This window comes from Xyrauchen texanus, chromosome 33, assembly GCF_025860055.1.
Source record: "Xyrauchen texanus isolate HMW12.3.18 chromosome 33, RBS_HiC_50CHRs, whole genome shotgun sequence".
Lineage (NCBI taxonomy): Eukaryota > Metazoa > Chordata > Actinopteri > Cypriniformes > Catostomidae > Xyrauchen > Xyrauchen texanus.
In genome coordinates, this window is record NC_068308.1 from 8,216,461 (window position 1) to 8,241,959 (window position 25,499).

General features: G+C 38.6%; 1 protein-coding gene across 1 annotated transcript in view; it reads right to left on the minus strand.

Annotated features, from left to right (window-relative positions):
- Positions 1-7,702: 7,702 nt before the first annotated feature.
- LOC127626598 (protein bicaudal C homolog 1-like) overlaps positions 7,703-25,499 on the minus strand; it is a 163,795-nt gene continuing 145,998 nt past the window's right edge. The window contains 6 exon segments of the mRNA XM_052102500.1: positions 7,703-8,812; positions 9,493-9,592; positions 12,053-12,210; positions 14,201-14,354; positions 21,612-21,766; positions 23,000-23,039. Of these exon segments, the coding sequence (XP_051958460.1) occupies positions 8,682-8,812; positions 9,493-9,592; positions 12,053-12,210; positions 14,201-14,354; positions 21,612-21,766; positions 23,000-23,039 (738 nt within the window). The 3' untranslated portion in view covers positions 7,703-8,681.

Consider the following 25,499-nt stretch of genomic DNA (forward strand, 5'->3'; position numbering starts at 1 on the left):
CCATTCATTTTTGTTTCTTTCTGTTTATGAATGGATGTCTGTATATCATTGACTTCATTCTTTAGTGATTTTGTTTTGTTGTGGTGAAATAAACATTTTGTCTGCTCCTCAAATTGTGGCCACGCTCTTCACATTTTGTCCACAATCCAAACAAAGAGGTGAGATTCAAAAGCATGAATTCAAGCTTGCCTTCTAAAGGAAAATGAAAAAATGTTCCACCCTGTTTTCCAGTCACAAGCTATTATAACATATTTTTAAGATTTAAGCATTTCAAAACAAAATTCCAAGAAATGTAATTGTAATCTTTACTAAAATAAAATAAAAAAAAAGTTGTATGAATTTAATTTAGTTAAACATTACACAGTTCTATTTGATGGAATTTTGTTATGAAATTGAAATACATACATCTTAAAAAAAGGCCCAAATATTTTGAGCATTGGAGAAAATTTTGCAGTCCAGGCCCAATTTACAGTATGCTGAGAGATAATCAAGAAAAACTATCTAACAAAATATGAAAACAGTCCCACCCAGTTTTGAGACTATACTGCTTTGTTTTCTTCCTTACAGTCCTATCCTTTTTAATGTCATATCTGCCTTTGACATAAAAACAGATAAAAAGAACATCAATTTTCCAGAAGTCCATCTGTGTGTGTAAAAGTAAAGGATTTAAGTACATTGAGATCATTGACATATTTGTGACATACTATAATCAGTAGAATGTCATAAGGACCTGCTCGCACTGGGTGCGGTTACTTATAAATAATGTTGCACGTGTGCATATTTAAAGACCTCATGAAACTAAAATGTCCTCGTCTGTTAGCTTTGAGGTCATCTATATCTAAGCATTGGCAAAATTCCCTTTTAGCAGATAGGCCCATTCAAAATGTACATGTTTTTCTCTTCCGTGAAAACAGACCACTACTATTGATGACTGATCTTGCGCTCACTCATTTTGGCCAGTCAAATGCCCCCATAAGAATGTCCTTTTTTTTTTCTTTTTTAAATGCCGAACCCAATCTTCCTGTTCAATAGAGTGCACTAGTTCCACCATCTTGGTTATGGAAGTATTTTCCCCATTCCTTTTTTTCCGTTGTGATTTAATAAAATCGTTCATAAAAGAATTGTCATGAACCAAGTCATGAACCAAACCAACCAGCTCCAAGGTGAAACACAATATTACAAACTATTATTTTAAGCAGTGAAGTATTTAAAAATCAAACAAATAGGCAATACAAGGCTATGTTCAAGGCATGTGGGGAAATGCGTATCAACATTTGATATTATCTTTCATAACGAAATATGACAATGACATAATCGATTGAAAAACAATGAAAAAATATAAAACTAGTCATTGTTGTTGATTATTAGTACAGAGACAAAAAAAAAAATATTATATTCCAAAATATTCTGATATTTCCAAATATACACACAGTTTGAGAGTGTAGGGAAACCCACTCGATTGCGCTGCGGAGTTCTTTCAGCCTGCTTTGTTGGCCATGATTCTCTGACTAGTGGATGCTTTCTCTTCAGAATTATGGGTAGTGTTGTTCTTAACCAGGAATTCTGCTTTTAAACATGATTTTTAAACAATGAAGTTGAAATAATGCTGACTGATGGCTTCAACAGAAGCATATACCATTGAATAACAACCTCAGAGCTCACGGTTGGTCTGTCTTTAAAGGTTTCTAAGTTATCGTTAAAATAAATTCACCTATTCAGAATATTTATGGGATTTTTACCTTCGGAACACGACTGTTGCGCTCTATAGAAAATATGTCAACACAGGAAAGAGAACTTTGCTCGTCAAGCCATTTCATGGGGTTTTTAAATAAATAAGATGTAGAAGCACAAAGCGACCAGTAGTCAAGCCAACTAAATGTTACGACACTTGGTGTTGTACATGAGCATTGTAAAAACAAAGCAATGCTGGAATACAGAGGATGGCAAAGGTTTACATATGCTTTAATCTCTTGTAACAACAGCTCCAACTTATAAAGAACATTCAGCTATTTGACCACTTTTATGGCAATTATGAAAATGTATTATCTAACATCAAAGAACATTACAATGGAGTATATTATAAAATCTGTGCCAAACTAACAGATCTCAAAAGTCATTCCAAAGGCACTGGCCAACTAACTGGTGTACAAGATATTAACTACATAACATTTGGTAGAACTATACTGCATAATGTGCTTTTACATTTCCCTTTTTGCTTCACAATCACTACTGTACATTTGTGCATGTTATGCACATTACATCATAACACAGAGATTATGCATTTGACTTTGGCCAAAATACTCAAAAATGTACCAGCCCTGGTCAGAAGGCCATGTCAGAATATTAAGACAACCCCTCCCCCACCCACACACACATTTTCCCCTTTTACAAAGAGAACAAATCAATTCTACAAATTAATAACAGTTGGTCTCTTACTAAAATAGCATTTTATGCATACAAAGGCACTATGATATATCAAGAATATACTGAGCCTATAAAACGTATTTACGTAGAAATAAAGACTGATCATTAAACAGCAAAACAAAACAAAAAATGTATATTCTTAAACTGAAACATTTAAACCTAGAATGGCATAGTGATTCTAAGCATAGTATGATACATTTTATTATTACTATTTTAGGTAACACTGAGAGCTACCATTTCACTCATTTGTCCGTCTCAATTAGAAACAAAAACGTTACAGAGATTGATTGATTGCTACTGTCTGTAAATTATCAAAGCAAACTACTAAAAAAAATACGGCTATAAACAAATCATAATAAGACAATATGCACAATACAAATTTAAATAGTACCTCTATCACATGGTACATGTTTGACGTACTCAAGAGTTAAAGTACTAAATATATACCATACATGTAAAGATAAAGCAATGCACTGCAAATTACTCTGTGAGTGGTACTTCCTAGTAAAATATTTGTACCTTTTAGAGATCTATAGTATCGGAAACACTTTTGACATATAATCATGGGCAGGATATTAATTATAGATGTCTAGATTTTAAATTTTCACTAGGTAAATATTAAGTAATTAAAATTGAATTTGCAATAGTAACAATGTAATTACTGATATTAAAAAAAACGATATTAACTAGTAAGAAGTGCATAGCTGATATGTGTATTTGGAATTAAATAGTAAAAAATGACTGCTTTTACTAGTTGAAATAAAAAAAAATGATATCAAGTATGGGTAATTCTGTGGGTGATGATGTACAACCCCAATTCTGAAAAAGTTGGGACAGTATGAAAAATGCTAATAAAAACATTTATTGCTATATTGAAAGCACTACAACTACACAGTATATAATGTTTTCAAATCAGATGATTGCAACACACTCCAAAAAAGTTGGGACAGTCGAGTGTTTACCACTAAGAAACATCACCTTTTCTTCTAGTGACACTTATTAAGCATTTAGGAACTGAAGACACAATTTGTTAAGTTTAAAAAGTGGAATTGTTCCCCATTCATCCATTATGAAGGTCTTCAGCTGCACAATTGTTCTGGGTCTTTGTTGCCATATTGTGTGTTTCATAATGCACCATACATTCTTAATTGGAGATGGTCAGGACTGCAGGCCGGCCAATCTAGCACCCGCACTTTCTGCTTATTCATCCAGTATATGATTTGAAGTTAATGGTGCCCTCACAGATGTGTGAGTTACCCGTACCATGGGGACTGGCACACCCCTGTCCCAAACCAACTGGCTTTTGGACCTGATGCTGATAATAGCTTGGACGGTCCTTTTACACTTTGACCCAGAGAACACGATGGCTGTGTTTTTCATGTCGACTCATCGGACCAAAAAACACAGTTCCACTGTTCTACTTTACATCTAAGATGAGACCGACCCCAGAGAAGTGGCAGCGCTTCTGGACAGTGTTGATGTAGGGCTTCTGCTTTGCATAGTAAAGTCTTAACTAACAAATGTTTACTAAAGCAATCCCAAACCCATGTTCATGATATCCATTACAGATTAATTACGTTTGTTAAGACAGTGATGTCTGAGGAAATCAGAAATCATGTGCATTCAGAAGTGGTTTCCTCTCGCCCTTTACGCACTGAGATTTGACCAGATTCCTTGAAACTTTTAACTATACTGTGCATTGTAGAGGGTGACATGCCCAAAATCCTTCCAATTTGTCTTTGGGGAAAATTGTTGCCAAATGCTGGATTATTTTCTGAAGCATCTGTTGGCAAATTGACAAGTCTCAATTGATCCTTGCTCTAAATAATAATAATAATAAATTGAATTTGTATAGCGCTTTTCTCGAACTCAAAGTCGCTTGAAGAACTAGGCTGTTTTTGGAGGCTCCTTCTATACTGTGACACGATTGCCTCACCTGTTTAACATCTCCTGTTTCACATTGCCTTATTTCAAATTGCCCCTGTCTCAACTATTTTGGAGCATGTTGCGAATGGAGATTTAAATGACCTTTTCATAAAAATAAAAAAACTTAATTCACAAGGTAAAACATCACAATGTTTAGTTGTAGTGTTTTCAATTTAGCAAAGGGTGAATATCATTTACAAATCACTACTTTTTGTTTTTATTAAAATTTTTCATACTGTCCCAACTTTTTTGGAATTAGGGTTGTATTTTTTTCATATCAATAATTCATGTTTGCAAATCTATTTTTCTAGTAGTAATATAATTTCTGCTTTAAACAATAAGCATTTCAATGAGAGAAAATTGAATTGTAGATATCTATAATTCATATCCGGCACATGTTTAAATGTCAGAAGGTCTTGCAATATTGATAGTCCTTGATTACTTTGGAAAAGTTGTCAGTGCAAAACACAAGGCACTTGGTGGTTTTAATCCTTCAGAGTACACTTGGCAACATTCACAGCTTTAGATATATTCAGTTGGAACTGAAATACTTGCTTTGGAAACATTAACGAGGATAATTTGGAAACATAACTGAAGATAAAGAATTAAGCACAATAGGATTTTGTAAAAACAAAACTACAAAAAAAACATGTAAAAACTGCTTTAGACAGCTTAGAACATCTAGAACTTCTACAACTCTTAAACTCTAGAAACATACAAAAACTTTGGTCGTCTGCCGGAGGATGTGGCAAAAATCTGCTGAAAATCTTTAACATGTTAATTCAGCCTAAGCTGATTTCCTAGTCTTAGCTGGTTTAAGATGGGTCTCCTAGCCTGGCCAAGATGGTGTTCAGATGATTTAATTGGGTTGCCAGTTGGTCTCCCATCCTGATAAATGTCCCAAACCTCTTCTAAAACCAGCAACAGGGAAGGCAGATGAAAATGGGAAGGTAGTTGGGAGAAAAGCAGTAGATTAAGCCATGATCATGTTCTGAGAAGAATTCCAAGGTTTCACACAGCGCTCAGTTGGAGTGTAGTAAATTAGGTTGTGTTTTTAGAGCTTGTGGTCTGTGGCATTGAAGAAAGTGGTTGAAACCGATTTGTTGTAATTTGCACTTCTGTCAGTGGGTAATACTGAGATGCTATTGAGAACTACTACTGACAGGATGAATGGCTCAAAAGCAAACAGTTAAGAGTCAAGCATAGGTTCAAACATAATCTGTAAGAGGAACACTGACAATGTAAAATGGACCTTAGTCAGGGCAGACAACATATTTAATTTTATGTCAGTGAAAACAAGGTTGTGAGGGATAGACATATACAGTTTGTTCAATGGATTATACTGTATTCACCGAACAAACGGTGTATCTTGTCTAATCATAAATTTAACAAAAAGGTTTATGCTTAAAACAACAAATAACAATGGGGCAATGAAAATAAACTTAATTCAAGATGTATTCTCTGAAAACAAGTATTATTATTTTTTGTACACAATTTTGCTTCTTTAAGGGATATTCTGCATTCAATACAATTTAACCTCAACCAACAGCATTTGTGGCACTACATTAATTACCACAAAAATGTATATTGACTTAATTTTGACCCTCCTTTTCTTTAAAAAAAAGCACTTACAAAGGAAGTGAATGGGGCCTATCTGTAAACATTAAAATACTCAAACGTTTAGCCACAAGTCTTAAACAATATGCATGTTAACATGATTTTAGTTTGATAAAAATCACTTACTAACTTTTTCTGTGTTAAGTTATAGCCAATTTTACAACTTCATTGTCATGACAAAGTACAGGTGAAACTCAAAAAATTAGAATATCGTGCAAAAGTTCATTAATTTCAGTAATTCAACTTAAAAGGTGAAACTAATATATTATATAGACTCATTACAAGCAAAGTAAGATATTTCAAGCCTTTATTTGATATAATTTTGATGATTATGGCTTACAGCTTATGAAAACCCCAAATTCAGAATCTCAGAAAATTAGAATATTACATGAAATCAATAAAAAAAAAGGATTTTAAATACAGAAATGTCGGCTCTCTGAAAAGTATAATCATGCATATGTACTCAGTACTTGGTTTGGGCCCCTTTTGCATTAATTACTGCCTCAATGCGGCGTGGCATGGATGCTATCAGCCTGTGGCACTGCTGAGGTGTTATGGAAGACCAAGATGCTTCAATAGCGGCCTTCAGCTCTTCTGCATTGTTTGGTCTCATGTCTCTCATCTTTCTCTGGGCAATGCCCCATAGATTCTCTATAGGGTTCAGGTCAGGCAAGTTTGCTGGCCAATCAAGCATAGTAATACCATGGTCATTGAACCAGGTTTTGGTACTTTTGGCAGTGTGGGCAGGTGCCAAGTCCTGCTGGAAAATCAAGTCAGCATCTCCATAAAGCTTGTCTGCTGAAGGAAGCATGAAGTGCTCTAAAATGTCCCGGTAGACGGCTGCGTTGACTCTGGACTTAATAAAGCACAGTGGACCAACACCAGCCGATGACATGGCTCCCCAAACCAACACAGACTGTGGAAACTTCACACTGGACTTCAAGCATCTTGGATTGTGTGCCTCTCCATTCTTCCTCCAGACTCTGGGACCTTGGTTTCCAAATGAGATGCAAAATTTGCTCTCATCAGAAAAGAGGACTTTGGACCACTGAGCAACAGACCAGTTCTTTTTTCTTTAGCCCAGGTAAGACGCTTCTGGCGTTGTTTGTTGTTCAGGAGCGGCTTGACAAGAGGAATACGACATTTGAAGCCTCAGTCCACTCCTTGTGAAGCTCCCCACACATTTGAATGACCTTTTCCTGACAATCCTCTCCAGGCTACGGTCATCCCTGCTGCTTGTGCACCTTTTTCTTCCACACTTTTCCCTTCCACTTAACTTTCTATTAATGTGCTTTGATACAGCACTTTGAGAACATCCAACTTCTTTTGCAATTACCTTTTGAGGCTTTCCCTACTTGTGGAGGGTGTCAATGATGGTTTTCTGCACAACTGTCAGGTCAGCAGTCTTCCCCATGATTGTGAATTCAACTGAACCAGACTGAGAGACCATTTAAAGGCTCAGGAACCCTTTGCAGGTGTTTAGCTGATTAGAGTGTGACACTTTGAGCCTACAATACTGAACCTTTTCATAATATTCTAATTTTCTGAGATTCTGAATTTGGGGTTTTCATAAGCTGTAAGCCATAATCATCAAAATTATATCAAATAAAGGCTTGAAATATCTTACTTTGCTTGTAATGAGTCTATATAATATATTAGTTTCACCTTTTAAGTTGAACTACTGAAATTAATGAACTTTTGCACGATATTCTAATTTTTCGAGTTTCACCTGTAATGTCAACAAACCCTAAAATGACAGTAAAAATTATGATTTAAACTTTAAAACTCATATTGTACATACAAAATTGTATTTGAATGCAATGTAAGTGCTTTTATAAAATTCTAAGCCTCAAAAAATTGGCCCATTCACTTCCATTGAAGTGCCTCACTGTAACCAAATCAAAATAATTTTAGTGGTATTCAAAATTATGCCATAAATGATGTCGATTGAGCTTGTATAGAACCCAGAACATTCCATTAAGTAAATTGATCATGTTTTAAGGATGTTTCAATATTTTCATCGGAAAACAAGACAAAAATACTGAGAAAGTGAACCTTTTTTTGCTTTAAAACAAAACAACCCATTATATGGACTGTACTTCTATTCTTCACAGCCTCATTTTCATTCGTGTCAAATTTAGATTGCCGTTTACCCCGACTAAGCTTCATAAACAGAAGCAACAGATTGAAGACTTCACTGCAGTGTAGCAGTGACTTAAGATAAGATTCCCTTTTGTATATTTCCCTTTTTTAACCTTCAGCGCAATTTGAGCAGAACACTTGAGTTTGGCTTGATATCCATTGAAGTGCTTAAAGTAAGATCCAAGCGCATCTAGTCAGCGGATCAGACAAACATCTCTCCATAAGCAAAGTATTTAGTATTCTTAAAGTGCAAAGAATTAGTACGACAAAGACTAAAACAAGCATATAAATAAAACTCTGCCTGCTCCATATATAAGCACAGTGCAGGAGCTTGAGTGCCCTTCACAACATTACCATCATTTTAACATGAGTACCATATTGCATAATGTACCATACCACATGTAATATTCAACATGAATACAGTTCTTTGACCCTTGCCCTCTGTTTCCATGGATGTTATTTATTTGGCACAGTTTCAGAAGGTCTGGTTTTTTGGTCCAGTACTGTAAGTCAGATTGGAGTTAGGAATGGGAATTTGTGCAGTTCCGTGTGTCCGTTGCATTGGCATGGGCTTACCAGCGCCCGCTCACACTGGCAGTGTCTGTGTGGAACTGGCGTGGCAGTCGACCACTGGCACCCCCTTCCAGGAATGAGGAGCGGATGTTTGGGGCCTCAAAGAGCTTTCTCCGGTTCTTGTTCAGCTCTGTAAATACAAGAAGAGAGCTTCAACATTCATAGTTTACACTGCATAATATACATGTTTAAATCACCAACAACTCCATCAATTCACTTTTAATAGTTAAAGGACTACCTTGAGTGTTTTAATCCCAAACCACTGGGCTGATAAAACAGGAACAATATGTTCCTTTTGGTAAACATCCATACCAGACTGCAGAAAATTATTATGGTTATTGAGCAGTGGGTAGTGAAGATACGTTTATCACAGCTGTTTTAGATGTCTAATGACCAAGTCTTGTCACTTCGACTTTCTGTCATGCTGGGACGTGGACAGTCAGTCAAGCTTGGGCTGTTATGTAAATTGAAAGTCAAATCCAATTTCAACCCTAACATCTCAATAAATCATAATCGTAATCCCCAAAACCCTTGCCCAGCTGTCCGAATTATTAAAAGTCTCTATTAAAAGAAAATCTTATATGGCATGTTGGTCTGGGTCAATCTGTTCCATCACATTGCAAAAAATAGTTTTTACTCAGTATTTTTGTCTTGTTTTAAGCTAAGTAAGTAAAATAAACATATTTATTTTCAAGTAAATTTGTCTTGTTTTCAGGACATTTAGGTATTTTTAATGGAAAATAAGACAAAAATACAAAGAAAAATTATTTTCTTTAATGCATGGTTAGTGTTGTTTGAAGGAGAACTGACCTGAAATGGCCAGCAGCATTTTCCTGCGAGCTCCGAATGTGGTGATGCCCAGCTCTTTCAGATCCTGATCAGTCAGTGTAAGGAACGTCTGGAGATCAATCTGAGAAACAGACAGAAATCACTTGGGGAAAAAAGCTAAAACCTTATTCACTGTTCACTGAACCCAAACCCAAACTTGCCCGTTATATGGCAAGCTGTAATCTGATTGGCTGACTATACGCAATTTGGGGAGTAAAGGCACACCGAGGGGTAAATTATCTGTGTGGAATTTCAGCGCAAAAACCTGCATCTTATTTACTAACCACATGCATCTAACACTCACTGAGCACATTATTAGGAAGTCTTCTGCTGTTGTAGCCTATCTGCATCAAGATTGTATGTGTTGTGCATTCTAAGATGCTGTTCTGCTCACTACAATTGTAGAGTGTTATCTGAGTCACCATAGCCTTTCTGTCAGCTCAAACCAGTCTGGCCATTCACCGTTGACCTCTCTCATCAACGGGCATTTCCATCTGCAGAACAGATTTTTTATTTTTATTTTAGGCACCGTTCTAAGTAAACTCTAGAGACTGTTGTGCGTGAAAATCCCAGGAGGTCAGCAGTTAGCAAAATTCTCAAACCAGCCCATCTGGCAACAACAATCATGCCACAGTCGAAATCACCGAGATCACATTTGTTCCCCATTCTGATGGTTGATGTGAACATTAACTGAATCTCCTGACCCTTGATTTTATACATTGCACTGCTGCCAAACAATTGGTAATTAATAACATTGGATCAATGGATTTGCCAAAGTTTGCCAGATTAGTGGCATAAAATCTTTGAAAGATACTTAGAATTTTGTTTGATTGAACTTTACAGCAAAGTAAATTAGATATTCATGAGCAGAAATTTATATTTTCCTTTGTTTTATAGAGCGCAACAGTGCCTGCTTGCTTTTTCATACATCTTGGTTCCCATTTCCCTTTACCCATTAATTTGTTTCCTAAAGTCCTTCATAAAAGAGATCTAAGTCATGAACCAAACCAACCAGCTCCAATGTGAATCAAATCATAACGCCTGTTTCACACATACTCCGTTTGCAGTGCGTATGCGGTGCGTATTTTTTTCCGTACCCATGTTAACAGGTTAGAGCTTTCAAACTGCACGCGGATGCAGTCCGTCGATCCGTTCCAGTTGCGGTGCGTATACAGCAGTGCAGCGATCGTTTCCGCACCGAGTCTATTTTTGCTGTGCTGCACCGCACTGAATTAAAGTGGCAGCGCATTGTTCACATTAAAATAGACATAGATTGACAAGAAACTGTAATAATTTCATAACATACGCATAATTATGGTTAATGTGTTCTACAGTTACCAAATTACAGGGGCAAGAAAAATAAAAAAGGAAGATTATAGACCCAAAAGTTGCAAAATGCCATTATAACCCAAATGGGTCTCATTCTTCTCCTTCTTAGCAACAGATATAGCACAATAGCTTTTCTTCTGTCAACAACTCGAACTACATGTAAAACAAAGAATCACAATGATTAAAATTAAATAATGTCAAAGTTAACGTTTGGATGTAAAATCAAAATTACTTACACATTTTTGATTTTGTGGCACACAGAAACTGCGGATAAGTAGCGCACTGCAAACGCAGCATATGTGAAAGCACTATAGCACGTGCTGCTCCTGTACCGTATACGCACCGCAATACGCACCGCATACGCACTGCACACGGAGTATGTGTGAAACAGGCGTTACAATCTTTGTTTTGAAGCAGAGTATTTAAAAATAGGACAAAAAGACAAAGGTACAAGACTGTGTACTTGAGCGTCTTTCATGAGGAAATTAACTACAAACCCAAGAAGCATTGTGAATGACGCAATCAAATAAAAAATTATGGAAAGTTTAGAAACAAAGTAGTTGACGCTTAATAGTAATTTGCAAAGTTGGCGGTAGCTGCTGAGCTCTTTTACCGCACTTTGTTTGCTGCAATTCTGCAATGATTAGTGGATCTTTCTCCTCAGGATCATGAGTAGTGTTGCTCGATTGCAGTAGTCTGCTACATCTTCCACAACCTCATTTTCATAATTCCTTTAGGGTGCAAAAACAACGCAGACACATCTTTGCAAATTTTCTAATATATTTTTACTTTTTGAGAGCAAATTTATGGGGAGAGAGAGAGGAACTGACATGGTCCGGGCTCAAATCGGCACTTCAGCTCTAACGTGTTGAGAGCATGTGCAGTAACCGTTGCTTCACAGCTCTCTCTCTAAAATTCTGATGAACTTTTTACAACAGAACTAAATTCTGTACTCCACAATGACAACTCTGGCATCTAGGAACACAGAGCTTGGATTATTGGGCGAATTTGAATTTAAGTTGTGTCATTGTAACCTTTGTGTAATATTAAACAGTTTACATCGCATTTCATGAGGACTTTAACTATTGACTGCATAATCCATTTGAGACATAAACAGAACCTTCCAAAGGAAGAAATCATACAAAACCAATTAATGTCCTCTCATATCCAACAGTAACACTGATAATGATCACATTAGAAGGTCTGTCGGTACCTCCTGTTGCTGGAAGACATCGGTATACTTTCCAAGGCCGAGTTTACTGAAGAGCTCAGGCAGGTCTGATCCTCTGAGGGACATGTTCAGATTACAGCCATTAGTTCCCATCACTGAAGAGATGCAGTCCATGTAGTTGCTGCTGCTTAGGTAGTGGTCTAACCCAACATACAGAAAAAAATGGTTACCTATGTTTACCAGGCTATTATGTTCCTCCTCAGAAAGTACTGTATTTTAAGGCATCATAGGCATAGTCCCGAGGCAAACGCTGTTCCAAACAGTAACACCTTCTAAGATGGTATATTGTTTTGGAAAACACATGGTTTACACATTGACAAAGCCAGCCTGATCTCATGAAAATTACGTTGACTATGATGACATTTAAGTAAAAGGATATTAGTGGTTTACTACACATATTGAAGCAGTTCCGAGGTGAAATGTCGACTGAGTGGCTCTACAAAAAATAATTACAGATTCTCTTAAACAGATGAGGTTTGATGAAGGCTAATGCTTTATCGAGTTTTAAATCAACAACAAAAAAAAAAAAATGTAAACCTTAAAGCTAACCATAAGTGTAATTACTAGCAAATTAGAGATGAAAAACAGGTTAGGTTTTTAAGGTTAATTCTCTATAGAGTTGTAAATGTCAGCAAATGTAACATGAAAAATGCAATTGCTGAAGCAACAACATCATTTTGTGGTTCTTCTGTGATACTTTCAGCTCACATGTTGACTAGGGTGCTCTGTGGGACTCATATCCCAATAATTTGAGCTACCTTTCAATTTAATCATGAACAAGCTTTTAAATGTAGTTAGTTATGTAATGCAAACATTAAAATGTATCGCCTTACAAGTCATGCGCTATAGTGAAAGTGTTTCTGTGTCATTAGATAGCATTGTTTGAAAAACAGGGCGAAAAGTAGGTTTATGAACAGATAATCTGCCATTTTACTCATGATTTGTGTGAAAGCACAAAAAAAGTCACCAGGAAACTGCTCCACATAAAATACAACAATCCACATAAAAATCACTTTGCAAATGAGCAATGTTGCAGTGCAGTACAACTATGCAAATGTACAAAAAAGAAGCATTGATTTTTCACTTTGGATCGATGCAGTGCATACCAAGATTGCCTTCTCCATGAACCTAGCATGTGAAGATGTACTGTATCTTAGAAGGCAGCATAATTGGGGGCCTGGGTAGCTAAGCGAGTACTGACGCAGACTATCACCTCTGGAGTCGCGAGTTCAAATCCAGGGCATGCTGAGTGACTCCTGCCAGGTCTCCTAAGCAACCAAATTGGCCCGGTTGCTAGGGAGGGCAGAGTCAAATGGGGTTATCTCCTTGTGGTTGCGATTAGGGGTTCTCGCTCTCAATGGGGCACATGGTAAGTTAATTGCGTGGGTCGCGGAGGGTAGCATGAGCCTCCACATGCTGTGAGTCTCTGTGGTATTATGCACAGCGAGCCACGTGATAAGATTTGCGGATTGAAGCGGAGGCAACTGAGAGTTGTCCTACACCACCCTAATTAAGGTGAGTAACCTTAGTATCTTTCCTAACATTTGGAGCAGCCTTTGTTACTGCATCAAGGCTATGACGTCTTAAAATGCTGCCTACATACACCACCGTTCAAAGTTTGGGGTCACTTACTCATTATTTATTTATTTTTACATTTTAGAATTATAGTAAAAAGTCACCACAACTATGGAATAACAGAAATGGAAATATGGGAATTATGTTGTGACTAAAAAAATCAAAAATTAATCAAAACTATCTTATATTTTAGCATATTCAAAGTGGTAAAGACACTTTGCCTAGATTTTGCAGAAATGTACTCTTGGCATTTTCTCAACCAACTTCTATCACCATGGGAGGCTTTTTAAACAGTATTGAAGGCATTCCCATCTATGTTAGGCACTTATTATTCGGTCAAAAAAAATAAATTATTAAATAAAATGAATATGTTGGCACAATTATATTTTTGTCTTCAAAACTAATTTCAAACATTTAAGCATACACCTACAGATCAAAAGATTTTTAAGATCATGACATTTCAGGCAAGTGACCCCAAACTTTTGAAGGGTAGTGTGTGTTTTGGAAAAGAACATTTATGTTTATGAAATTCTAAACTGTTTGATTGATGCTCACCTGTTTTGTTCTGTTTCCTCTTCGGGCTTATGGGAGAAGGGAAGTCACTGTGTGCTAGGAGCCCGCTCCCATTCCTCTCTCTCCAGTTTTCTGAGTCACTGCCACTCGCCACCCCTTCTCTACTGTTCGACCGGGACAAGGCTAGAGGTGAACCCTAATAAAACACAAATCATGTCATCATTAGATCAGTTTATTCTGCTAAAAACCTGCACCAAAAACACACAAATCATTAGAACTACTAAAGACCTTATTCTCAGTAGTGGCATCTTTGATTATTGAAGGGAATGAAATAGAGTCTGTGAGGCATAGATTTACAGTCTCTTCAATGGCATATACTGTATAAAGCTATACAACAGCTCCAAGATAACGTCAACTCATTTTGTCTGGAGTTTTCTGTCCACTGAAATTACTTGGAAAGATGTTATTTTTTATGTTTCATCAGCAGAACGATTCAAAAACACTTTCAACAACTGTACAACCCACTGAAGAGACTGTATAAGCTCCTCTTCATAGGAGACCTGTGCTAGAGACTGTATAAGGTCTGTTTCACACTGCATGCCAAAGAAGCATGTAAGCAGTACACATTTTGGTGGCCATATTAACAAGTTACAGTACTCACGCTGGGTGCATGAGTCAGAGGTATCACGTAGCAGGAGCATTTTTTTGCTGCATGTAGCAGGTGGGCAATAAAATGCTATCAATATTTATTGAGAAAAAACATTCAAACTTTCTCGATAATTAGTCTATGTTCTACATGCGTGTCTCTTAAAATGCAAGCAACTAACTAACTGAATCATAGTCTTTAAATCAACCAGTTAGGAAGTTGTGGCAGGGCTCTCCTCCACCCCTGACAGCGGCTTCATAGCTCCAGGAAGTCCGGGTGGCCGTTCACCGCGTCCGGGCGGATGGCAGCACCGCTCCCCTGGGTGGACAGCAGTGTCGAGGACTCCGCGACGGGCATCTATCCTCCTTCTCGGATTTCGGCACTAGTGTAACGCAGTTCAATGGAAAGGAGGAGGCGAGAACCGGCTTGGCAATATAAATAATATTTTAATGATAAACTGAAACAAAAGACACAAACACACACATGACATACATGACCGTAAACGATCTCTCTCTCCCGCACCATCTTCCGCAGTTGGCCTTTATACCTCTCGGAGGCTTGATTGGCCTGATAAGGGACTGGGTGTGTAGAATCACGACCCGGCCCCGCCCTCCGCCTTGCCACAGAAGTATTAGCTGGACAGCGGCAACATAGCGCTGCTGTCAAATAAACCAGTGATGAGACCAAGTTGCCAGTATCTAGCACCTAGCCAGCTATCGACTGAACACAACAGCAACTTCGACATCAACACCATAGCTAAAATTTTACACATGAAAGAAAGTACTTCTTCATGTGATGTTTGTTGGGAGATGACAGTCTAGCTTATGGTGCATTTCTGCCACCAACTGAGCTGGAGAGTGTCACAAGAAAGTCTTTCAGTGGAGTCAAATGTCTGCTGAAGACAAAATTTCATAGGTCACACAACTTATGTAGGATTAAAACTTTAACCTTTTGAACTTCAAATTACAGTTTTTCTCAAATGCTAAAACACAAAAGCCAATCCTCTAAACCAAATGACCAGTTGTCTAAACACATTTACTAAATCTAGCCATCATTTTCCAATATCATAAACACATTTCACATGAAGACACAATTCACAAAACACAATCCTCCGTTCTCATAAATCTTAACACATTTTTCCTTGCTAAAACACAAGTTGCAAAAGAACTCTGCTCATATTCTCAAATGAAAGCTCATGTGATACAAAATGCTTGCCACAGTCAGCAATATTTGAACACAATGAACACACCTGGCATCATTCATTACACACAAGGACTTAAAATTGAAGACACTTGTTGCTAATGCTGTGACAACATGTATAAAAGCAAGTTCAGAGTGCACAGTTTGCTGAAGATTCCAAACAAACACAATGGATGAAGGCAGAGTCAGGGGAAGAGGAATTCGAGTCAGAGGAGGGAGAAGAGCTGGCTATGGAAGAGCAGGCCAACGAGGAAGAGGAGGAGGCCAACAAGGGAGGAGGAGTCCAACAAGGGAGAGGAGGAGGTCCAGGAGGGAGAGCAAGAGAACCTCGCACCATCATTATGGACGAGATGCGAGCAACAGTCATTGACCATGTCATTGTCCATGGCATGACAACAGCTGAAGCAGGACTGAGAGTCCATCCAAACCTGAGTAGGTTCACCGTGGCCACCATTATCAGGGCATTTAGACAACACAACAGGTATTGTACTCTATTTGTGCTGGACTTTAAACTTCGGTTTAAATAAGGACTTTTATTTTGATACTTATTTTTGAGTTTTCCTTAGTTTTCCTATGGCTTCCTGTTTAAAAGAGGAAGTAGGCCATATTTCTTCTGTGCTTGAGTTGTGCAAGGTGCTCCATGTGGTTGCCGACATCCAGCTTCATCTTGCCTATCAAAGCCTTTTGCAATGCAATATCTGTAAGTGACTGTTTGATTTTGTTTAGTGAGCATTGTGTGTACTTTTATTGTTGTGTTATGTAATGTAGCATTTAATTCAGCATGTTTGTTACTTTTTTTACTCAGGTTTACAAAGTATTAATGCTGTTTACAACTGTATTGTTGTTGGTTATTTGCCTTGTGTGTTTGTGTGTGCTCATTTTGATGATTTATTTAATTTGTGAAATTCATGCTTGTGTATTTTCTCTTCTTTGTAGTTTCACACTTTTCATGATTAAACTACATAAATTGCACCTTCATGGAGTTTACTGTGGAAGTGTTTAGCGACTGGATAGCTGGATTAATTAAAACAGTGAGGCCAGTGACACTATTGCTTTCTTTGTCACAATACAATTTTACAAGCCTGTGAAAGTAGTCAAGCCTAGAAAGCAGGTTTCAAATCAGTTGTAACTATATTGTAAAACATGTCAATTGACAACACATGTTTCATTCTTTAGAGTTGAAAGAATGCCACATAGAGGTGGGAGGGTTGCCATATTTACAGCGGCACAAGAAACCCTCATTGTGGATATGGTTCGTGAGAAGAACCTCATCAGACTCCGGGAGATCAGAGACAAAGTCATTGCCGATAATGTCAACTTTGAGAGCATTGATGTCAGCTTGGCCACAATAGACCGAGTTCTCATGATGCAGATGAAACAAGTCTATAGGGTTCCCTTTGAGCGCAACTCTGCACGACACAAAGACCTACGTTACGAGTATGTGCAAGTAAGTATACATCCATGTTCACAGTACAGTTAGTGGACATACTGTGTTGCTCAGTGGCCTACATTACTTCTGGACAATACTGTGCTACCTGATTGACTGTTGTTCTGAACACCTGTGCACTTTCACATTTTCACAGAGGATATTACAGTTGGACGCGATGGCCAGACCTCATGAGTACCTCTTCCTGGATGAGGCTGGCTTCAACCTGCAGAAACGAAGGCAAAGAGGCCATAACATCATTGGCCATCACAGAGGTTCCTGGCCAATGGGGGGGGGGTGGTAATATTACTCTTTGTGCGGCCATGGGTTTGGAGGGGCTTGTCCAACGGCATGCTGTCCTTGGGTCTTACAACACCCAACGTCTCCTCACCTTCCTAGAGGAGCTAAAAGACATCCTCCTGGACCGCCAACAACACCCTCCTGGACCGCCAACAACACCATCCTGGGCCCGCACATCACATTAATGTGATCATTTGGGACAATGTACACTTCCACAGAACAAACCAAATCAGAGAGTGGTTCACCACCAACAGTAACCACTTTTAACTCCCCTTTCATGAACCCTATAGAGGAGTTCTTTTCATCGTGGAGATGGAAGGTTTATGACAGACAACCATACACTAGAGAGAACCTCCTAAGGGCAATGGAGCTGGCCTGTGTTGACATCCCAGTGGAGGCCTTCCAAGGATGGATTCGCCATTCCAGGGTTGTTTTTCCCGCGGTGCCTGGCAAGAGACAATATAGCCTGCGACGTGGATGAGGTGATGTGGCCCGATGCAGCTCAGCGACATGATGCCGCACTGTGTGTGTGTGTGTGTGTGTGTGTGTGTGTGTATAAATAAATAAAAACTTCACACCCTGATCATGTTTTCAAGAGTACTGTTGTGTGCAATAGATTCTGTTTTTGCATTGAGTTGTGTTACAGTAGTGTACATGCAGAATTTACTATAGATTTATACTCTTCATATGAAACTCACAAATCTAAATGCCTAATCCTCTGCAGAGATCTAAGAAGATCCATTACTGTAAAGTTTCTAAAAATATGCATTGGCAGTTATGAAACAAAGAACCTTCTCAAAAATTGAGCATTGTGTTTTCAATTGTTTTGCTGTAGTGTGTAATGATGAGTATAGTGTTTACATTTTTGAAAGCTTCAAGCTGCTCTTTTGGTGTGAAAGTTTGAGTTTTAAAGTGAGAAGGTGTGGTTGTGTTTATGTAGCTTTAGAAAAGGGTGTTGTGTTTAGACATTGGGGAACATGGAGGAAACGTTTGTGAAATGTGTTTTAGCATTTGAGAAAAACTGTAAAAGGTATTTTACCCTGTGAAAATTCCTTGTAAACAAAAAAGTTATGTTTACATTTATTCTTAAGGTCTAACAAACAAGTGGAATGCATTTAATTCCCCATTAATGGTATGAAATGTATATCATGATAAATATCGATATGAAAAAAGAAATTGTGATAATCTTTTTGGCCATATTGCCCAGCCATACGTAACGTGCTGAACTCAACAGAAAAGATATTTTGCAGTGTATAGCCTTTTATGTAGAAACATAAAATACTGGAGCGAACTACACACCTATTGTTTGAAACATGACATCTGTTGGGCTTGATGCAAATTCCACACACAGCCAGTGACATGTACACAAAAACACACTGCTCATTAAAACTGAATGAAGTCAGTTGATTTAAGCAGCTTACAGATACACTTTGGGGTTTTTGCTCCCTTTTTCCGATTAATTTGCATGAAATGAAAAAGTTTCCCAATAAAAGGAGCCATTCAAGCTTGAATTACTACCTTCATGTTTTTACGTATCCAGTCAGAAGGGAGCAATCAGTGCAACTCCAGCTGTCAGGCAATGCGCATGTTGTACAAGCAACAAACTGACAATTCTCAAAGTTAGTTCCAAGGCACAAAACGAAATGCAGGTGTCTCCTTTAACTTCAAACCGCATTCTAAACAACAGAGTTCATGGCACGAGAGTTTCACCATGGTGAAACGTTACAAAAGGGTCTGTCTGATGCATATGTTCATAGACCAACAGTGCAAAAATGCTCAAATTTGTTCTGTGAGAACTAGAGGTAGACCGATATATATCGGTTTTGCCATTTAATCTATGCCGATAGATGCTTTTTGAAATGACTGGTTATCTGCAAAAATCTGTTGATAGTTGTCAACAGTTTTTTCATCATTTTTAATTTTAAAACGAGAGACCTCTATGTGTTTTGGGCTTGTTTATAATTAAAAGTCCTGCATTATGCACCAAATCTTACTTTTTTTCTGGTTATTATTGGGATTTTGGTAAAAAAAAAGTTTTATAAATTTTTGACTCCTTGTCTTTGCCCACCATAGTATAGAATGGTAAAAACTATTGGCCAATTAATTGGTTATCTACTTATCCCACCATCGGTATCGGCAAAATCCTTTATCGATGGACCTCTATCGAGAACAGTCCTTGGGCAGATTGTCAAACACAGTTGCAAAATTAATTGCTGTGGACTGTAGGCCAGTGATAGGTTTATGTTCAATGATATGGAAATAAAGCAAACAATACACAGTATTGACTTCTAAAGCCACTTTTTGTATTGTCTAATCAATGTTTTCCTTTTCTGCAACAATAATGTCTTTGAATGTACATTTACATTTGCATTTAGTCATTTACCAGATGCTTTTATTCAAAGCAACTTACAAATGAGGAACATAGCAAGCAATTTGTCATACAAAGTTCAACAACATCTAAAGTGTTGTACTGCCAAGCTCTCAAGGTGGCTGGAGTAGTATAGGCGCTAGCGCAGAAGAAAGAGACAGATAAGGATTTATTTTGTGTAAAGTAAGTGAAGTTAGGTTCAATAGCAAGTACAATGAATGTGGATTGATTAAGTGCTTGTGGAACAGATGTGTTTTTAGCTGCTTCTTTAATGTTGAGATGGTATCAGCTGATTGTGTGAAGGTTGGAAGCTCATTCCACCACAGTGGAACAGAGAAAGTGAACAATCGTGAAATAGACTTTGAGCTCTTTGTGATGGGACCACCAGGCGTCACTAATAGACTGAGTTCATAGACTGCAGAGAGCAAGTTGGAGCATAGACCTGAAGAAGTGAATTGATGTAAGTGGGTGCGGTTCCATTGGCTGTCTCGAAGGCCAGAGTCAAAGCATTGAATTTGATGCGGGCAGCTACAGGTAGCCAGTGAATTGAAATCAAGTGTGGGGTTACATGAGCCCTTTTTGGCTGATTGAAGACCAGACGTGATGCTTCATTCTGGACCATCTGCAGTGGTTTAATTGTGCTAGCTGGGAGCAAACAAAGCATTACAGTAGTTCAGCCTTGAATTGACAGAGCTGTGAAGCATATTCAGACAGAAAAGGTTTGATTTTCCTGATGTTGTAGAGAGCAAATCTGCAGGACCAGGTGGTTGGTTATATGTGGGCAGGAAAATGAAGCTGGCCATCTACCACCACTCCCGGGTTCTGAACTGTTCTGGTTGGTGTCAGTGTATTTGAACCAAGATGAATTGTGAGGTTGTGGTCAACTGATGGGTTGGCTGGTATCACAAGGTTTTCAGTCTTGGCAAGGTTGAGCTGAAGGTGGCATTTCTTCATTCAGCCCGAAATGTCCGAGAGGCAGGCAGAGATATGAGCTGAGACTTGAATTAATATTTTGAATTGAATATTATGTATTTATAATATAATGTATTTATTACAAATATTATATTTTTTATTATTTTATATAGAATTATCTTTACTTGGGGGGCTTTTTCAGCCATAATGTATATATGCAATTCATTTGATTAATGAATAGGCCAATTGTCTTTTTAAATCGAAGCATCACCTGTTATTATTTTGTTATTTTTAACCCTTGAAACTCCTACATTAGCTAGACCAGCCTGAAATGTATTTATTTTTTTATTTTTATTTGTGATTTGTGCTGAAGAAGCTAAATGTATTATTATAACATTCTTGTCAGATTTTATTGCTAATTTAATATATGTTATCCAAACATATCTTTGACAAATAGTTTTGGAGATTTTGGTCTTTCCCTAATAAGATAAACAGGAGCTGTACTTGGCTTTCAGGGAGTGTTACAAGTTGGCCACAGATTGAACTGAATTTCCTTAAAGGGCCTTTGCTTGTGCTAAAGGCCATCTGCTGAAGAGCTCACCTCATATGTAGTAGACATGGTGGGTTTGTAGGGCACGTGATTCGCCCTGCGCAGCTCCTTAATGGTTTCTGCAGGCATGGACTTAGAGAAGCCCAGACCACTCCATGTGTTAGTGGGGGTGCGGACCTCTGTCACCACTGGCTTCTTTAACATGGCTGAAAACAGACAGAAACAATTATTTAAAAAACTGATAAGACTAGAGGTCACAGCCTATGTATTACATTTCATGCAGAAAATCATGCATGTCAGTGAAAGCCATGTCTGGGTTATAGTTCACCCTAAAATCAAAACGGAAAAAAAACAAGAAAATATTTTACTGAATGAAAATGAAGCATTTATTTGGACCATTAAGATATTTTTGCATTGTGAAATTATTTTAGGACACCTAAGTACACCCAATTCTCATTCTCATTCTGCAATACAACTTTCCCATTGTTTTCATTGTACAGTACAGTGATTTTAAACTAAATTAAATTAAAGGCAGTACTAAAGGTGTACTACTATGATATATAAATACTTTACAATTTAAATATTTGTTTTTTTTTCACATTATGAGAATATCAAAATGATCATAATTGAATAGGCTTAATTTCCTATATGCAAAATATAATTTCATATTTGTTTCTTTTGATTTTGGAGTACAATAGGACCAGCACATTTTCTTGACAGGTTTCATGAGAATCACCCATGTAAACTTATATATTTTTTTTTTACTATTAACTATCATTATTTAGTTCAAATATATAAATTTTGCATTACAGTACCGATAATGAAATATTTATGCATTACAGTAATGATAATTTCAGGGGAAAATGTGCTTAATTTTAATGAAAACAATGCCACACTTCAAAAAACCTTCACTTTCTTGCGATTCACCCATGTTGGAGTCAGAAATGAGGGTTTATCAGGAATTTGATGCCAAATTTCCCAGCAATGTGCTAAATCAACCCAATCCCAGAGCTTTACAATAAAACTACACCACATTTCGACACCGTTCCAACATAAATCATTAACAAAGTATTATTTACAGTATTTTGGCGAGAAGACCGATTGGCACTGGGTGCATTCCTCATTTTCAGTCTCATAGTTTACAGTATGAACGCTGGACACAGGACATTAAGTATGGAGAAGCTTTATGAGGCTGATTTTATTTACTGTAAATGCGAAACAGGACTTTAATGACACCCTACTTACTGCCAGACATTCAGTATATAAAGACAACTGTAGTCGTGCTTTGTTCATTGCTGGCACAGCAGACTAAACATATCCCTTTTCCAATTTTCCCAAACTCCCAACCAGCAGAATTGTTTTGAGCAGTATGGATGGGTGGGGGACAATCTTAAAGTCTTGGTTTATGAATTCTTTGATTTGATTGGTCGATCACATACCTTTGGTCGCCAATAACTTCTTTTGCTCATAGTCAAATGCCTGTATAGGGGGAAACAAAGAAAGCAAAGTATAGTTTAGGCTGTTTGGAAGTATTTTATAGTTATGCTCCTCATTTCTCCTGTCAGCTTGGTTTATATAACTTGAAGGCAAATGGTAAGCATTGCCTCATTCTGTCACAATCGTTTACCAGATTGTGGTGAGCAGACTAGTGTTGACTCTCTGTCGATTGAGAAACACAGCATTGTCTTGGGAGACAGGGCATGAGATCACAACACAGGCAGCAGGAATTATTTCCATGTGGGATTTTAGGCTGTAATTTAAGCATAAAATGCAAGCTAAGCGTGATATTCATGCCTGCTCAAATTCATTCAATAACTGTTATCGCAACTGAGGGAAGCACTTTGACACTTTAAGCTCCAAGCTAAGGATATTCAATTCAAGTTCCAAGAGATTCAGCTTCTAAATTTCTTTCCAAGCAAATATGTAAAAAATCATAACTTACTCTGGTTCAATAGTCAATATGTTGTATGCAAATGACATTTTAGGAATTTTCATTGTACATATTTAAGATGGCAGCCAAATAGTATGTAAAAGTAAGAATGAATACATCATAAATAGTCAAAACAGTCTAAGATTGCCGTTTTGTCAAGTAGAGTCACAGATGCATCATTAGTTCCCATTCTGTCACTCACTCAATGTTGTGTTGATGTAGTGACACTAGGGGTCACTCTTGAGAGCCCCGAACACCTCTTATTCTTTGAGAAAAGGCCAATGAGATTTGGGGAGTGGAATTTGCATGCCACTCCCGGTATAAAAGGAGTTGGAATGCAATTCCATTCAGATTTTTTCTTCGGAGCCGAGTGGTTGTACTATCAGTGAGCAGAATACTACTGCTGTTCAATTCACCTCTTAAGAAGCGTATGCTGTTGGATATATAGCGCACTTCCAGCGGCTTTACCTCCTTCTGCACATTGAGTGCAGATTTCATCCCTGGGTGCTTCAACAGTGCTAAAAGAGTGTATATTCCTGCTAAAGAGTATATTTTCTCTATTAGAGCACACAAATCGGTGTTGAATGTCTTTTTAAAGACGTGTCTTTCTAAAGATGTCTTTCCGTGATTCCCGGATGCGGTCGTTATCTCTCCGCTTCTGACGGCCACGGGCGCTGCCTCACATGTCTGGGCAGCGATCACACTGAGGCAGCGTTTGTGGATGGTTCATGTTCTCATTGCGAGAATATGACCTTGGCAACTTGTGGTCACGGCTTTAACAGCGGGAAAGCCACTCTAGCCTCTAGAACTCTTTCGCAGAGCAAGGTAAGTGCTTTGAGCTCCCCCTCAGCACAGCCGCCTCGGGTCGAAGCAACACTCCCTGACGCGATGTCGCCTGCTCCCCCGCCGCAAGGCCCCACCCTCCGGTACATCAGACATGATCGTCCCGGGCGATAGACCTGAAGGACGCATACTTTCACATCTCGGTTCTACCTTGACACAGTCCCTTCCTAAGGTTTGCTTTTGACGACCAGGCTTATCAGTACAAAGTCCTCCCCTTCGGCCTGTCCCTGTCCCCTTGCGTCTTCACGAAAGTCGCAGAGGCAACTCTTGCCCCATTATGGGAAGTGGGCATCCGCATACTCAACTACCTCGACAACTGGCTGATTCTAGCACACTCTCGAGAGTTGCCATGCGTGCACAGGGATTTGGTGCTCAGGCACCTCAGCCGTCTAGGCCTTCGGGTCAACTAGGAAAAGAGCAAGCTCTCCCCGGTTCAGAACATCTCTTTTCTCGGCATGGAGTTAGACTTGGTCTCAATGATAGCGTGCCTCACAAGCAAGCGACTGCCTGAAGTAATGCAGGTGGAGGACAGTTGTTCCACTGAAAGACTTTCAGAGGCTCCTGGGGCTTATGGCTTCATCAGCGGCAGTCACGGCGCTCGGGTTGATGCATATGAGACCACTTCAGCATTGGCTTCAGACTCCAATCCTGAGATGGGCATAGCACCTGAGAGCTCTGATAGAACTTATTCAGCTCTTGGACAAACCATGCATTTCTACGGGCAGGAGTTCCCCTACAGCAAGTGTCCAGACGTGTCGTGGTCACCACAGACACCTCCAAACTGGGCTGGGGCGCCATGTGCAATGGGCACGCAGCTGCCAGTACCTCGTCTGGCCCACGACTGGGTTGGCATATCAACTGCCTAGAGTTGATGGCTGTACTACTCGCCACTGGGTTGACACATCAACTGCCTAGAGTTGCTGGCTGTACTACTCGCCCTGCGAGGCTATTGTTGTTGATCCAGGGCAAACATGTGTTTGTCTGGTCCAACAACACAGCGACTTTAACATATATAAATCGCCATGGCAGTGTACACTCTCGTCGCATGTCGCAACTCGCCAGCCATCTCCTCCTCTGGAGTCAGCAGTAACTGAGGTCGCTCATATCCCGGGTAGCCTAAATGCCACAGTGTACGTGCTGTCATGGCAGGCAATGCTCAGCGGAGA